Below are 16,586 nucleotides of genomic sequence, written 5' to 3'. Positions count from 1 at the left end.
GGAATAAAGAGCAGAGCTAGGGAAAAGGGAAAAAATGGCGGACAGTGTTGTTTGGCGACCCCCGTGAAATGGTCGTTCGACCCCAAATGGGGTCGCGACCCATAGGTTGAGAACCGCTGTCCTAAACCCTCTTAATTTCTTGTTGACTTTCAATACCCTTGATTAGGATATCCTTTTGGACTGATTTAGGGAGTTGGGAACAGAAGCCCTGTTGTTTGATGGTTCTCTTCTTTCTTCCAAACGTGGTTTAGACTTAGGGGAGTGTGTTGGTGGGGGGGACGTAAGCTTCCCCTTTGTTGTTGTCATAGGGAAAATAATGTTTGAATGAAATTCTATATATATATTATTCATGAATAATATCCAGATAAGTATGAATAAATGTGCAGTCTTGGTAGCCTTATTCATAAATGAAACACATATTCTGTCTCTATAGAAGTTCATTACTTGCTTCTTATAAATGGTGTTATCTATTCATAGATCCATAAGGATCCTACTATGCCCATCTTCAAGAGCTCTTTAAAAAGCTAGCTTTTCCCCAGGCTTTATGTTAGATGATGGACTGGCTCTAAGAATTATGAGAAATGTGGATGGTAAGTTTTGCTCCTTTAATGAATACTCTTTTTAATAATAAAAAAACTTCACAAAGTTGTCTGGGATGGGACAACTTCGACTGAGGTCTGAGATTGCCGAGGTTATAATGAAAAATGAATATAATAAAACTCAGAAAAACAAATATAAACCCAGCCAAAACACACCCTCTTTCATTTGCCTTGTAAGGATGGACCCAATGGGAGAATATTCCAGAGGGCAGGGGCAAATAAATTTTGCCACTATCATATATGTAAAGAAAAGTTGAGGGAAATACTTATTCAGAAGTATTATTGAGAAGGAAAGGTTGAGTTTGTTTGAGAGCACAATAACCTTGCTAGAAGAAAATGAAACAGTGTTACATTTGTACTTTTATTAGCAACTTGATGTGGCAGAATTAACAAATGAAACTTTTTATTATACTATCACCATCCCACACTCTCCTTTCTCAGGTTTATATGCCATATATCTAATGAAGTGAACTATGATCCACAGAACCTAATCTAACAACCTGATTTTTCTTTAAGACTTTAGTATTTTTTCCCCTCAAAAACTAGAGCAGGGGTGGGCAACCTTGGCTCTTTTATGATTTGTGGACTTCAACTCCCAGAATTCCTGAGCCAGCCTGGCTCAGCATGGAAATTTCTCCCTTTCCCCTCAGCATGGCTGGCTCAGGAATTCTGGGAGTTGAAGTCCACGAGTCATAAAAGAGCCAAGGTTGCCTACCCCTGAACTAGAGCAACTGCCTCTCAGGAAAAACTAAAGTGGGTAGCTAGCTACCTGGCTTATTTGTTTGTTATTTTGTCAGGAATGAATCTTATGAAACACATATATATATAGAATTAGTGTCAGACCTCCTCCATTAAAAAAGATGGGAGTGAGATAATCCTTTTAGAATGCAGTAATTAATATCCCTCTGTCAGCAATTGTGGAATTTGTAGGAGATTAGTTCATGGAACCTAATAAGAAATGAATGCAACTTCCCTGTAAGGGGAAACCTACACAGGAGAATAGTGAGGCAAGTTTGGCTGTGACTTATCAATAGAAATCTTGATTTGGGTATTCCAGAGTTTTATTTTTATATACAACCCATTAGCCTTTGAGAGAGCATTGATGAAAGAAACTGTAAAGTGTTAGTTTTGCTTCTGCTCCTTGGGACTTAAAAATTATATTTTTGACTAAATACAATCCATTGGAGCCTTCGCTGGCTTGTTCTCTTCTTCTACTAATTTTTATACATGTCTTCTTCCTCTTCTCAGATGACAAAGGCATTCATATTATCTTCCATTAATATCAAGTAGCCTGAGAAAATCTGCTGCAAAGGCAACTGGTTAATTCCTAATAGCAGTTTATTAGCATTGATTGTGGATTCATTGTCTGGGGCAACAATAGATGAGTTATTTATAACCGTAACTTGATTCTGACAAAGGCTTGTTTTTTTAGCAGTCATGTACTTCCTGTAAAGTCTTTAAACTTGTGATTGCTGTTAACCTACACAAGCACACCACACAAGACTTGAAATGGAAGTAAGTTCTCTCATAATTGCAATAAATTCTATTTATATTAATAAACATTTATTCTAATTTAGAATTAGAATTATAGAATTACAATAGATTTTACTGTATGAAGACAGAACATTTTATAACCAGTACAAACCCATGTAAGCATTTGTAATCTAGGAATGGTTTCTAAATTAATTTACATTCTCTGTCAGATGTAGTCTTGAGATACAATATTGTAGACATCAAAGTAGATCTCCGTAACTCATTTTAACTAAAGCTAATTCAGTACACTTTGTGGGAATATTTGGTTTCATAAAGTTTAATAAAAATGTGTTGAATTGTGATTTCAACTTTTAATATTAGTTTTATTCACATATGAATCATTTTTCAAAATTTTTGAGGTTTATAATATCACATTTTATGAAAGAATGATCCAACCTGATCAATCCCTTTCGAGCAGTTTTTAGAAGATAAACTATCCAGTTTAGCAATAAGAATTGGGATAATATACCAATAAAAAAAGTATCAATTGTCTTATAGACAGCTACTCAGATGGGATGGACAAAATTGGCAATTAAAATTACGGGAGGAGTTAGCACAAGAAAATATTATTTATTCTTGGTTTCAATATAGGCAACTAGCAGATAGATGGAAGGTGGATTGCAAGGTGGGCTTTCTTAGAGAAGATGAAAATCTTATTAAGCAAGTGAAGGATCAAAGACAAGCCCATATTAAGAGAATTTATGGGGTGCTAGTTGAATTGGACTCAGAAACGGAATTAATTAAAGAATGTATGATTAGATGGGCCCAAAACTTTGGTGAATCAGTCCCATTGGATACATGGGAAACCATTTGGGTAAGAAATGTCAAATTTACACAGGCACAGAATTTAAGTGAGAATTTTTATAAAATGTTTTATAGATGGCACCTTGACCCACAAAAAATGTCTTTCATGTACCCGGACTTACAGCCTAAATGTTGGAGATGTGGTTGTTTGGATGCCACCTATTATCACATTTGGTGGTCGTGTAGAGAGATAAAAGCATTTTGGATTAAGATATGGTGGAATATTCAGAGAATTTTTAGAAGGAGGGTAAAATTTACTCCGCAGTTATTTTTGTTGAGTATAGTTACTGATTGTGATACAAAGGAGGTTATATTGATGTTAAATTTGATTACAGCCGCAAGGCTGTTAGTAGGACAATATTGGAAGAAGGAATCCTTGCCTACATTGCAGGAATGGTTTTTTAAAGTGTCCTATCTGGCGGAAATGGCAAAGATTTCGGCTTTCTTAAAGGAACAAACGCAAGAGAAATTTCTTGCTGTTTGGGATAAATGGATAGAATTTATACAATTTAAATTGGATATAAAAAAATATCATATTGCTTTTTCATAATTATTTTTATATACATATATATTTATATTTTAGTCTTATTTTTTCTTTTTTATATAAATTTTTTTTTTAATTCTTTTTTAATTAAACCTATATTCTGCTCTGGGAAGCTCAGGGGGGGTAAGGGGGGGTGTTTTGGGGGGGATGGGGAAGGGGATGTTATGTTTAGTTTTTTGTATATGTTGTTTTCCGTTTTTGTATTGTTATTTTTTTTCTGTGTTTTTGTAAAAACTTATAAAAAATTTTCAATAATAATAATAAAAAAAGTATCAATTGTCTCTAAATACATTTGGTAGAAATTTAATATTCTTCTTGCATTGATATTTCCATTGCTACCTATCTATTACCGCATCTAAATTCTGCATTTATTTAATTATACAATCTTTGACTTGTGTATTATTTAGATGTATGCTTTGATCAAAGTGCTTTGCATGTTGTTTTTTTTCCTTTGTTAAAGAGAAAAGAAAATATACTCTTTTTCTCTGCATCATTTTTTCCTTTTGTATGCAGAGCATACAATTCACGGTAAGGACTTTAACTAATGGGCTTTGAAATAAATGGACCAAACACAGGTCTCGGGACACGGTGAATGGAGCCCCCTCACTGGATGTCTTTCTCTTGAGTGGCCAGATGCCACCTTTTTAATCTATTTTGTATTGTGTTTTATTTTGGTTTTCTGCTATATATTTTGAACCAGCCAGAATAGATTTGGGTGGTGCCTAATACAAATAAAATAAATAGTAAATGGAACAGCTTATATCCTGCAACAATATCTTTAACACCATCAAACAATGTCTGCCTATCCCAGGTCCTTGGGAAGGACTGGACAGGTGGACAAAAGTGTGAAATCTAGTCTAAACATCTGGCTGACTGTGCAACCTATCATAATAATCTCTTTCTAGACTTATACTTATTATATATACCAAAGGTTAAAAATCCTAATCTTAATAAATACAAAACTCAACATTTGTTTCAAATTTTAAAATACAGATAATAAGCATTTAATTTCCAGTTTGATGTATTTTTGAAGTGTGGATAGAAACTGAAATGTGCTCCATTTGTTCCTCTGATGCTGAAAGTTTCTTTATGTGTGAGTTTGTCTACTAAATTAATACTAAATTAATATGTTTTATTCTCAGAAAAAAACTCAGTATTTTTATTTTCAGGAACATAATTATTGATATTCTTCTTCTTGTTCTTGTGCCATATCCATTATTGGACGTTGGCGATCATGCTGGTGATCCTGTTTTTATCAGCAGCTGCACAAAAATTATTAAAATTATTAAATTTTAAAATTATTAAAATTATTGATATTAGTACCTTTTAACGTTGTTCTGCCAAGTGCTGATTAAGGAGAATTTTAAACGACTGCAGTAAATCAAATCAGCATATACAATTGCATAATTTCATGTAACTTGCCCCCAGCCATGGTCCACAATTAACAACTGCATAAAAGATATAGGAAGTATTGCAGGCCAGTAAATAACCAGCCCTTTTCCAAATTTTTTACCTTCCGGATGTGAATATCAACAGCCATAATCTCCTGTCCTAATATGATCTTGATGGCTAGAATTGTAAAAGTATGAAATTCCACACACTGAGGAAGCTCACATAGTAATTAAGAGGACGAGAGAGAATCAGAACCAAAGAAAATTTACTCCTGGGTATCTGCTCTCTGGAAAGAACAGATGGAGGCAGGCCACTCAGTACTTCTCTGTAGAAAGGGGAATGCAGAAATTTTACAGCTTGGACCCACATCTCTCCAAGCTCTAGGTCAGTGTTTCCCAAACTTGACAATTTTAAGGCATGTGGACTTCAACTCCCAGAATTCCACAGCCAGCAACGCTGGCTGTGGAATTCTGGGAGTTGAAGTCCACATGCCTTAAAATTGTCAAGTTTGGGAAACATTGCTCTAGGTCAACATCTTAGCTGGAATTCTCCCACAGGTTGCTATGCTTTATTTCAAAGGGTGTTTACTAGTTAAGTGTAGCAGTATGCTTGTATTTTTTTATATTTGCCAATATTATCTCTAGATCAGTGGTTCTCAACCTGTGGGTCGGGACCCCATTTGGGGTCGAATGACCATTTCACGGGGGTCGCCAAACCATGCTGTCCGCCATTTTTTTCCCTTTTCCCTAGCTGTCCTAATCCCTCTTATTGGTGGCCACACCCACTTGGGGGTCACCACAACATGTATTATGGGGTCACGGCATTAGAAAGGTTGAGAATCACTGCTCTAGATTTTGGGTTCTTTGCTCAGTGAATTATGCATTTTGGCTTTATGCAACTTGGGAGAAAATCAGAAGGCTGAGCTCAGCTTCTTCAGCCTTTACACCTTCCAAAACTGGATTCTCCATAGGGGTTGGTCATCGTGGCTCTTGCCTGGGACTCCCACTCTTGAAGAAACTCCAGTTTTAGGAAAAATATCAATTTAGGATAAACCATTTTCTAATCTCCTCCCTTTTGCTAGGGAGTCAGTTGCAACAATAGACTTATATCATCATCCTAGCATTTTTTCTGCAGATGCCAAGTCTGCTTTTTGGATCAACAAGTGCCATCTTGGGCAATCAAATGCAACATCTGGATCTAACTGTAAGGTGACCAACTTTTTTACAATGAAAAGGAAGACACAAATAAATTGAAGAAAAAATATTGTAAATAAAAGAAACATTTTATTCATTGCAACAATAATACAGAATACACTATAATATGATAAATGCATAATAAAAAATATTTGTAACAATAACATTTTATATTGTAATTATGCTTACATGCCGCACCCTACCCGCAGCCACCCCGCCAGCACTGCGGCCCGCTGTGTAGAGTGGGCCTGTGGCTCCCAAAGCACCAGCGGCCCAGGGGGGCAGCCTGCCGTGACACACCCCGCCTGCAGTCACCCCGCCAGCACCACCGCCCACCCTGCACAGCCCCGTGCAGAGCAGGCTCCACAGCTCCCACAGCACAGGGGGCAGCCAGCCACGGTCGCTCCTCACACCCCTGCCTGCAGCAGCCCTGCTGCCTCTGCCTCTTGTGCCCGCAGCCATTATTGCCCTAGCAGGGCTGAAGATCAAGGGAAAGTTACCGTGGTGTCGCCGCTCCAGTCTCCTCCAGGTATCTTTGGGACTAACTAGGAGATAGTGTAGTTGGATAGCAGGGAGGGGTGCAAAGTTCCTGCCAATTCACCTTTGCTGCAGATAACTTACATGTGCAAAGTTTGCCGGCTGGGTGTTTTGGCACACTCAGCAGCAATTCCTATTGACTTTTGAAAGCCAATAGGGGGAGTAGCACAGCTCATGCAAAAGTTGAAAAACAACCATCAAAAAAAGGTGGCAGAATGCCGTTCTGAGCATTCTATGAGAAAAAAAAAGCCCTGCAGATTAGTATTCAAATATCAAAAAGGAGGATGTTGAGTCCGTGGCGGGAAGCAGACACGAGAAGCAGTTGAAGTTCTCAGTTTTCTTTATTCTGCGTTCAGCTTACAAGTAGATGGCTTCAGCAGCTCCCAAAACCTCCCAACTTCTTATATAGACATTTCCCGGGTAAATGCGATACTTTTCCTGCGCCAGCACCCGTGCATGCACACGGCGCTGGCGACAGCCTGTCTGGTCCCAGGCAGCTTTGCACCTGCCTGGGACTGCCTGCAAACGCCCGAGCCGTTTGCAAGGCTCAGGACATAACACCCCTTTCCCCTGGGCTAAAACTACTACCAACATATAATCATTTATTTTATGCAGTGTTCTGCTTCTCAGTGCTCCTATCGTTACCTGGCTTTTGTTTAGCCAGCAATGTTATGTAATCCTCTAAGTATTTAGGAGACTTCTTTGCTCTCTGTGACCTTCTCAGCTCTGGGTTACTAGCATGAGTTCCCTGACTGGAGGGAGATGTGAGCCTGTTCTCCTTATTGTGCCTTGGTGCCTTCCAAGGACTGTGCCCCGCTGCCTGGCCTGCTTGCTCGCCCACCGGGCTCGTCAGGCCAGGGCTTCTGTCACTTTGTGACCTGGTTGACCTCCCTAGCTGTAGACCCTCGGGCCCCTGCTGGGCGTCTCTGTTGAACCTCCTAGGTCCATCCAAGACCTGTCAGGAGGCTGTCCATTCCCTGAACCCCGTTCTGTGTCCGGGCTTGTGTGGGTTTCTGTACTTTCCCAAAACTCAGTTACTCCCTGATTGGGGCTAGAGGTGTTGTAGTCGGGACTTGGTTCCTCGACCACCTCCCTGTATGTTTGACCCCCTGTAGGATTTGGGGTAAGGTCAGGCCAACCTTGGGAGTTGTGTGCCAGCTCTCTTGCGGGGAATGATTTGTTGGGATGCCCCCGGGTATCCTCCGTGACTGGAGTGCCGTGTGATGTGTGTGGAAAGTGAATATGCCCCCGGGGTGACTCCCTGGCTGGAGTAGGCGTGGATGCCTGGTAATTAGGTAGACTCATAGAATTCTTGTTCGGAGCTCTCGCGGAACCCTGGGATGGGCCGTTTGTAGCTCCATCAGTGGAGATGGGCAGCAGCTCGGGCCCTTCCCTTTGCTCCAAAGGGTCCCCCTCCCCCCCTGGAAAAGACCCAGGAGTCTCATCTGAAAAGTCCCGCCGAGGGCGGAGTTGGTCGATGTGCCGACGCAGGACACGACCGTTGTCCAGGGCTACCTCGTAGCAGAGAGGACCTGTGACCGTGGAAATAGAAGCGGGGACCCATGTATGACCAGGCCCGTAATTGCGAGCCCAAACCGGGGCACCCACAAGTAGTTGTCTAGGTGCCCTAGGATGTGAGGTAGATGAAGGCAGTCTGTCCGGATGCAACCGGTCAAGTTTAGTAGTAAGTTGACGCCCCCAACGAAGTTCAGCTGGGCTTCTCCCTGTAGAAGTGGACGGTGTGGTGCGATAAGAAAGGAGAACGTCAGCCAACCTGTGATGCCAGTCCCCGTAGGTGAGTCTTTTCAATGCGTCCTTTGTGATGCGCACCATACGTTCAGCCATACCGTTGGTGGACGGGTTGAAGGGTGCAGACGTGGCATGACGAATCATGTTTGCCTGTAAGAAAGCTTGGAATTCGGAGGAAGTGAATTGAGGGCCGTTGTCGGACACAATGACATCTGGCAGCCCGTGTGCAGCAAAAATCCCCCTCAGTACCTGAATAGTCTTTGCAGTGGTGGTGGATGAGACCGGTACAACCTCAAGCCATTTCGAATGGCTGTCAACAAGGACCAAGAAGAACTGGCCCTGAAAGGGTCCAGCGTAGTCAATGTGCACCCTAGACCATGGGGACTGTGTTTCCTCCCATCTATGCACGGGAGCTTGGGGCATCTCTGTGCGAGATCGTTGGCACAGGTGGCATGCATGCACCTTAGCCTCAATATCTTTATCTAAACCAGGCCACCACAAGTGGCTGCGCGCAAGGGCCTTCATACGAACAATGCCAGGATGACCCTCGTGGAGGGAATCTAAGACCCTAGTCCTCATTGAGGTGGGAATGACAACTCTGTTTCCCCAAAGCAGACAACCCTGAGAAAGGGACAGCTCGTTCCTTTTGGACCAGAAACTCTGAAACTCAGGACTAGGGCAGTGCTCAGGCCAACCGGACAAAACCCAGGAACGGACACATGAAAGTGTGTGATCTGTACCTGATTCAGCGGCAACATCCCTGGCACAAAGAGGGAGCTCGGGCAAGGCTTGGATTGATAGAATGTTGACAGCTGGCGCAGGGTCAGCTTCTACTACTGGCAGAGGCAATCTACTGAGGCCATCAGCAGGGCCCATTTCTTTTCCAGGCTTGTGGAGTAAGGAAAAATCATATGCAGACAAAAAGATAGACCACCTAAGCATTCTAGGGGAAATGATTTGGGGAGTCTGCTTACGTGTGGTAAACAGTCCCAGCCGAGGCTTATGGTCAGTGAAGACCGTGAAGTGCCTGCCATATAGAAAGTCATGGAATTTTTTAATTCCAGCAACAACAGCCAGAGCCTCCCTGTCTATCTGAGAGTAGTTGCGCTCAGCAGAAGACAATGTTCTGGAGTAATATGCAACAGGAACCTGAGTTCCATCAGACCTGAGGTGGCTCAGGACAGCTCCAACCCGTAAGGGGACGCATCACAAGCGATGCACACAGGAAGGGACTCGTTGAAATGTACAAGTACACTGTTAGAAGTGAGCAAAGCCTTGACTTTGTTAAAACAACCCTCATGCGTTTGTGACCACTGCCACACTGCTTGCGTGTCTAGTAGCCTGTGAAGAGGCTCAGCTACACTAGCTTTTTGTGGAAGAAAAGAATTGTAGAAATTCAGGAGGCCCAGGAAGACCTGAAGTTCGGCCTTGGACTTTGGCCTAGGTGCTTCTAAAATAGCAGTCAGTTTGGATTCAGCAGGGTGAATCCCAGCAGCATCAATTTTGAACCCCAGAAATTCAGTAGAAGGCACCCCAATCATGCATTTGTCTTTTTTGAGCTTGAGGCCTGATTTCCTGAATCTTAACAGAACAGCTCTTAGCCTTTCAGCTAGAATGTGTGTGAAGTCTCCTGCAATTAAGACATCATCAAAGTAGGGGCAAACCCCCGGTATGCCCCGCAGTGTGTTTTCCATTACGCTTTGGAAAATCCCAGGAGCGACATTCACTCCAAACTGCAGCCTTTTTACCTTAAAGGCTCCCCTGTGGGTCACAATAGTCTGAGCTATAGCAGCATCATCATCAACAGGCAGCTGTTGATACGCTTGAGCTAGGTCAAGCTTTGCAAAAACGCGCCCCCCTTGAGGGAGGCCAGAATATGACTGACCACAGGAACAGGATAGGCATGTTGCTGCAATGCCTTATTAAGAGTGCATTTGTAATCAGCACAAATGCGAATGTCCCCATTTGCCTTTAGAGGCGTGACAATGGGGGTCTCCCAAGGACTGGAATCAACAGGTTCTAGGATTCCCTGTTGGATCAGTTTGTCTAACTCAGTGTCAATTTTACTCTTTAAAGCAAAAGGGACCCTTCTTGCTTTAATTCTAATGGGAGTGACAGTGGGGTCTAGCTTTAAGGACACAGGGGGTCCTTTGAATGTGCCCAGCTGGGGGCTGAAAACATCTGCAAATTCTTTGCAGACTTCCTGTAGGTCGAGTGTTTGTAAACTGTTGAGTCCTGTGACGTGTATCCCCAGGGCCTCAAACCAATCGAGTCCTATGAGACTCGTTCGTTCACCCCCTACTACTAATAAGTCTAGTGGACCTTCAAAACTCTTGTATTGCACGTTAAGGGTGGCCTCCCCCTTAACACACACTCTTGAATTTTGAAAATCTGTTAACACAATGTCAGAAGGCCTTAACTTGGCCTGAGTTCCACTACCGGAACAAATCTTCCTAAATGTATGCAAGGAGATAATTGAAAAGGCAGACCCTGTGTCTAGTTCCATAGATAATGGAACCCCTTGTAGCTTCACCTTGAGTGACAGCTTTTTCTTAATGGGCTTGTGTGTGCCTGTCCTAAGGATGCTTCTTCGCGAAGTGCAAAACCCTACCCTATTCTGGCTGGGGAATCTGGTACCTTTCAGGCGCAGTTCTTCCTGAGGTTGTACCTTTCGTCGGCCCAGACACACAGCTGCAATGTGTCCTTGTTTGCCGCATGCCCGGCAGGTAGCGGAGCGGAACTTGTTGTCGGTTCTCCTGTGGCGACCTCCACAGCCGATGCACTTGAGCGGAGCTGAAGAGCTTCCCTTCTGTTTTTCTTCCTTCGTGGGGTGGAGACGGTCGACTTCCTCGTCCGGATCCTCCTCGGAGTTTCTTTGGACGTCTTCCTGGTGCACGGATGCAACCTCTGGACTGTTTCTGATCGGCCGCATGTTCTTGACAGCGCCGCCTGCTGCTTCTTCTGCGGTGACTTCCCTTAAGGCATCTTGGTAGGACAATTCTTCTTTAGCGAAAAGTCTCTGTTGTAGATCTCGATGCCTTAACCCGCACACGAATCGGTCCCTCAGTCGTTCTTCGAGGTCTTTGAACTCGCAGTGCTTGGCGGCCTTCCGTAATGCGGCGATGAATTCTTTGGCCGACTCACCGGGCCGTGGATCCCTCTGCTCGAAGGTGTGGCGCCATGCGATGACGGACATCTTGGGGTGGAAGTGCTCCTTCAGTAGCTTCTTCAGATCTGCGTAGCTTACAGACTCTACTGGAACAGGTGCTGCAAGGTTTTCTGCGATGTCGAAGGCGTCTTGGCCGCAAACACAAAGCAGGGTGGCAGCCTTCAAGCTCTCTTCCTTCACTTGGTTTGCCTTGAAGTAGTTCTCCACCCTGGCTACGTATGACTCCCACCGCTCTGGATGTGAGACGTCGAATTCCGAAAGCCTTCCGATTTTTGCCATCTTCAGGAGACGGGTCTATCAGCCAGCCTACCCCCGAATGCGCACTGGATTGGCGGGTAGCTGCCGAGTCGACGCCGTTCCGCCGCTCAGGACTCACTTGGGTAAGCTTACACTTCCAGGCGGTGTTCCTTTCCAGTGTTGAGTCCTTGGCGGGAAAGCAGACACGAGAAGCAGTTGAAGTTCTCAGTTTTCTTTATTCTGCGTTCAGCTTACAAGTAGATGGCTTCAGCAGCTCCCAAAACCTCCCAGCTTCTTATATAGACATTTCCCGGGTAAATGCGATACTTTTCCCGCGCCAGCACCCGCGCATGCACACGGCGCTGGCGACAGCCTGTCTGGTCCCGGGCAGCTTTGCACCTGCCCGGGACTGCCTGCAAACGCCCGAGCCGTTTGCAAGGCTCGGGACATAACAGAGGACATGCAGGATGACACTTTTCAAGGGAGGACAGAACTTAAAAAAGGAGGACTGTCCTCCCTAAAGGAGGACGGTTGGTCACCTTACTAACTGGGCACTTTTCATATTTGCATTTATTGTATCTTGTCATCTTTGCTTTTACCTTTCACATCTACGTTAAAGTGGAAGGCTTTGTGGGCAATGGAGTGGGATGCTGTTCGTAAACATGGCCATACCACTGTAGGCTTTTCCTCATTTTCTCTGATAATGGCATGGTGGTAATTTGCTTCCAAACTGTGTCATTGCTGACATGGTCAAGGAAAGAAACACTTAATGACTAATTAACCAACTACATGGCATATAATGTGGTGCTCAATGCATTTGGTGACAGGCCAGCACTCAGCATTATATAGAGCTGCTGGGTGTACCATTGTCTCATACACCTTAAGTTGTAGATGGATTGGTATATGTTGATCACAGAGCACACCAGTGATCTCCTTCCAACATAACCAAGCTTTGTTTACTCTTGATGCTGCTATCACTTTGTAGATGAGATCCTAGGTAATGGAAGGAGTTGATCTTCACTAGATCTTTACTGCTGACTTGTATGATGGCAGTGCTTGAGCTGGTCTCTAAATATTCAGTCTTTTTGATATTGAGGTGCAGGGCAAATTGGCAAAGGCAATTGTTCCCTAATTGTGATAGTATCCATAACAATGTTGAACCTTGATGAACATCAACTTTCACAGGAAAGCGGTTAGAAAGGCCGACAGTGCATCATATGTGACAGCTGGTATTTGCATGTTATGGGTGGCACAGACACACCATGGTCACATAGCTCATACTAAATTAACTGATGCTGAACATGGTCAAGGGCCTTTTCAAGGTCGAGGAAAGTTAAATGTAAAGGTTTCCCCTTTTCTCAGTGTTTCTCTATAAGCATGAGAACTGCAAAGATGGGGTCAGTAGTACAAGAGCCTTTGATAAAGCTACATTGATTGGTATTGATTTTTACAATGTCATGTAGATGCTGGTTGATGATCCACTCAAAAATTTTCATTGTGTGTGATAGAAGGCAAAATTAGTTAATAGTTTGGGCAATCTGCTGGATCCTCTTTATTCTGGAAGAGGGTTACTTTGATGCTCATGGTGATCAGGCATGATGAAATGTAATAATAATAATAATAATAATAATAATAATAATAATAATAATAATAATAATAATAATAATAATAATAATAAAAGTTGGAAGGGACCTTGGAGGTCATCTAGTCTAACCCCCTGCTCAGGCAGGAAATACTATACCATTTCAGACAAATGGCTGTCCAGTCTCTTCTTAAAAACTTCAATAAGCTCATATGATAACATTTAATATGGCCTATTTATATATTGATAATGTTTATATTATCAATCTTTTTTTGCCCCCAATATCCAAATGGCATCAAGTAAAAAGGAAAGATAAGCCAAGCAATCACCAGCAACAAAGTACTTTAGATAACTGTATTAATATTGCTAGTACATACAATTGAAAAGACAGTTCTTGGCATACAAGAATCCAAAGACGGGGGCCTGAACAGGCCCACACTGACACTTTCAAACAGGGCATGAGGGATGTGCCCCACGATATCCTGTAGGAAGAGAATGTGGCAAAGGAAATCTTGAAGTCTGGCTATGGCTATAGGCTGGAATCAAAGTGACATGGGCGAAGTTAAGGCAGACATTTCGCACTGAAATTTGGAGATTGCATAAAACACCATTTCGCTGAAGTTCAATATGCTGCAAATGTTAACAGTCACTGATCATTCCAGATAAACATGAGTTTGTAGCCATTTTTAATTGAACTCTCTGATGGTAGAGCAAAAGACTGTGTGTTTCAACCTTACTGCCAGCAGGTGGTTTCTGAAAGATCTCATTGGGTTTTGCACTTCCTGTGAAGGCAGTCAGAAGAACAAAGCTTTTTCTCTTGTCTTGTTTTTTCCTTGTCCTGGTATCTGTTCAATTGTGGTCTTCAGCCGTCTTCTTTACCTCCAACTGGCCTAAAACCTTGGGGGGGAAATGAAGCTGAAAGGAATACTTATCAATGCCATCCTTCAGGCTTTGCTCCCAATTACAGGTAAGACAGGCTTTTCATATTCTAGGAAACTATTTTAAAATTTTCTCTTCCCCGAAATGGAGGAAAGAAGCAAGCTTCTCTTGAATACCATATCCTCCTTGTACAAGGAAGGAAATCTCTGTGTAAGCTGATAGTTACATCTCCTTGTTAAAAATCAGCTATGCACTTTGTTCAAATTCCATCACCTTGGATCAGGGTTTTTCATGAGACAATGCTTTATAACCTGATGAAGAGAAGAGCTGGGCTGGCAGAAAGATTAAAAAAACACATTTGAATGTCCTGTGGTTTTGGCCTGGGAGCCATTTGAGCCTGCTTCCATTTGCAAACAACGTTGAACTAAAAGGGTATCTTTTGACATTGCTGTCTATCTACTAATAGTATACCGTTCCAGCAGAATTTACTAGTAGTGTCTACTATTCACGAGGGATAGACTACCCATAGTCTCTCAATGGGAATTGTCACTGTCATGTTTTATATTTGATCAGGGAAATGTCACGTTGTGAATTATGTGGCCTTACCGTTAATTAAAAGACGCATCTCTCACTTCTTAGAAATCAGTTTATTATGGTGTTGTTCTCTCAGGAATACAACGTATTAATCAATGTAGCACTTGGAGGTTTACAAAAAAATAGAACACAGTTATATTAGGCATGAATAAAAAGATTGAACAAGTAATATTTTACAAGTTTAGACTAAATATTATACACACCTATAAGTACAGAACATAGTAGGAATAACTTTGGAAAATAATAAATCTCATTTTTAAACACTATGTATTTCTGGATGCAACATTTCAAACCTTGGCATTTCTGTGGTTGAAATCCAGTGATACATCCTGAATAATCCCAGTGGACATGATGGGTTCTATGAATATGCCTAGAATTATGCTGCAAATTTTTAAAGCTTGTTAAACTATACAAATGATCATAGATGCATTAATTCATTTTAAAAATAAATCAGAAACTTTTATTTAATTTGCATTTCCAGATCATTAAGTTTTAGCTATTCAACTTTTTTTATGAGAGAGCTGGATAATATTTAAAACAAACAGAAGATAAATATTATCCCTTTACTTTCATGTTCAATATTATACGAAGATCCGTCTAAACATCTTACATTCTGTTTTAATGTGTCCTGTTTGCATGTCCTGAAAGCAAATAAAACAAAATGCAGCTTTGAGCCTTCTGGATCCCATCACATGCAAACATTTCATGCGAACATGCAAACATTTTATCTATACTAAGAAAGATGATTCCAATTGTATGTGTGGATGTTGAATGGTACCATTGCAACAGTTTCAACCATGCAAGCTAGTTTTCTCAGCAGGCTTCTATTTTAGTGTTTATTTTACAGGGCAATACAGTTAAGTAAAACACAAATACACATTCTCTCTTGCTCATGATTTTCTGAATTTTAATATAACACCCACTTAATCCAAGGCTCATATCAGTTCAAAATTGAAGAAGAAATATAACAGTAAGAATAAATGAAATATATTTCCATCAATACATTATGCCTTTCTATGTATTGTAATAATGTGGTTATTATTGCTCTGCAATTAAAAAGTCAGCTTTTGAAATTCTAGTTTTCTAAAACTAAATGTTATTAGTCCTACTTACTAAAATTATGGATTAAAATTATATTCAAAAGTCTTGAAAAAGATTGTGTCTTAAAGGGTTGGCTTTTGATACATCTACCTAATGCAGTTTTACTCACAATCAACAGATAGGTTTTTCAATTACTTTGGCCCTCTAAACATCAAATCAATATCATATGCGAGCCTTTTGAAAGAAAATATAGAACATTTGACTTCAAAGATGTGTTCCACACTGAAACACATCTTCAATCTACAGTGATATAGCTGTAGAGAGAAAAATATAATTAGATCAATATATAGTGTTGTTTGGTGAGTTTTAAATCAGATGGTGGCTTTCAGCTTTGCCAAGTCTCCTTCTCATTGCTAACCAACTATCAAACAAAAGTGCTATGTATGAAATATATCACATTAAAATTGATCTTAATATATAGTAATTGACTATTAAATTGCTAAAAAAATTTTCATGGAAGTAGTTCCTGATCATAAGAAAAAATAAGATTTATAAACAATACAGAGTTGACCTAGCTGTTTGTATAAATGTTGTATGCTCTTTGACCATGTAATTTGCTAATGTGTGAACACAATAATATTCCTTAGTAAAAAACAACAACAACCCTATCATTGCAAGGAAATGAAGTATTTTTCAGCATAAAGTCATATTCATTGTGTTAATCCACAAACAA

The 16,586-nt window shown here is 41.4% G+C and overlaps 1 protein-coding gene across 2 annotated transcripts in view; it reads left to right on the top strand.

Annotated features, from left to right (window-relative positions):
- Window positions 1-1,279: 1,279 nt before the first annotated feature.
- Window positions 1,280-16,586, top strand: part of CD247 (CD247 molecule) — a 40,398-nt gene continuing 25,091 nt past the window's right edge. The window contains exon 1 of one of the 2 annotated variants that reach the window (XM_039335658.1): window positions 1,280-2,114. Coding sequence is in view for 1 of the 2 variants with exons in the window: in XM_039335657.1 (XP_039191591.1) it covers window positions 14,249-14,306 (58 nt within the window). In the remaining variant the exon portion in view is untranslated. Of the gene's footprint in view, window positions 2,115-14,120; window positions 14,307-16,586 lie in introns of those variants that run through there. The other variant, XM_039335657.1, reaches the window with a different exon arrangement.

This window comes from Crotalus tigris, unplaced genomic scaffold (assembly GCF_016545835.1).
Source record: "Crotalus tigris isolate CLP2741 ecotype Arizona unplaced genomic scaffold, ASM1654583v1 scf7180000017646.2482762, whole genome shotgun sequence".
Classification (NCBI taxonomy): domain Eukaryota; kingdom Metazoa; phylum Chordata; class Lepidosauria; order Squamata; family Viperidae; genus Crotalus; species Crotalus tigris.
Note: the sequence above shows the minus strand (reverse complement) of the source record. Positions and strands in the feature narration are given on the sequence as shown.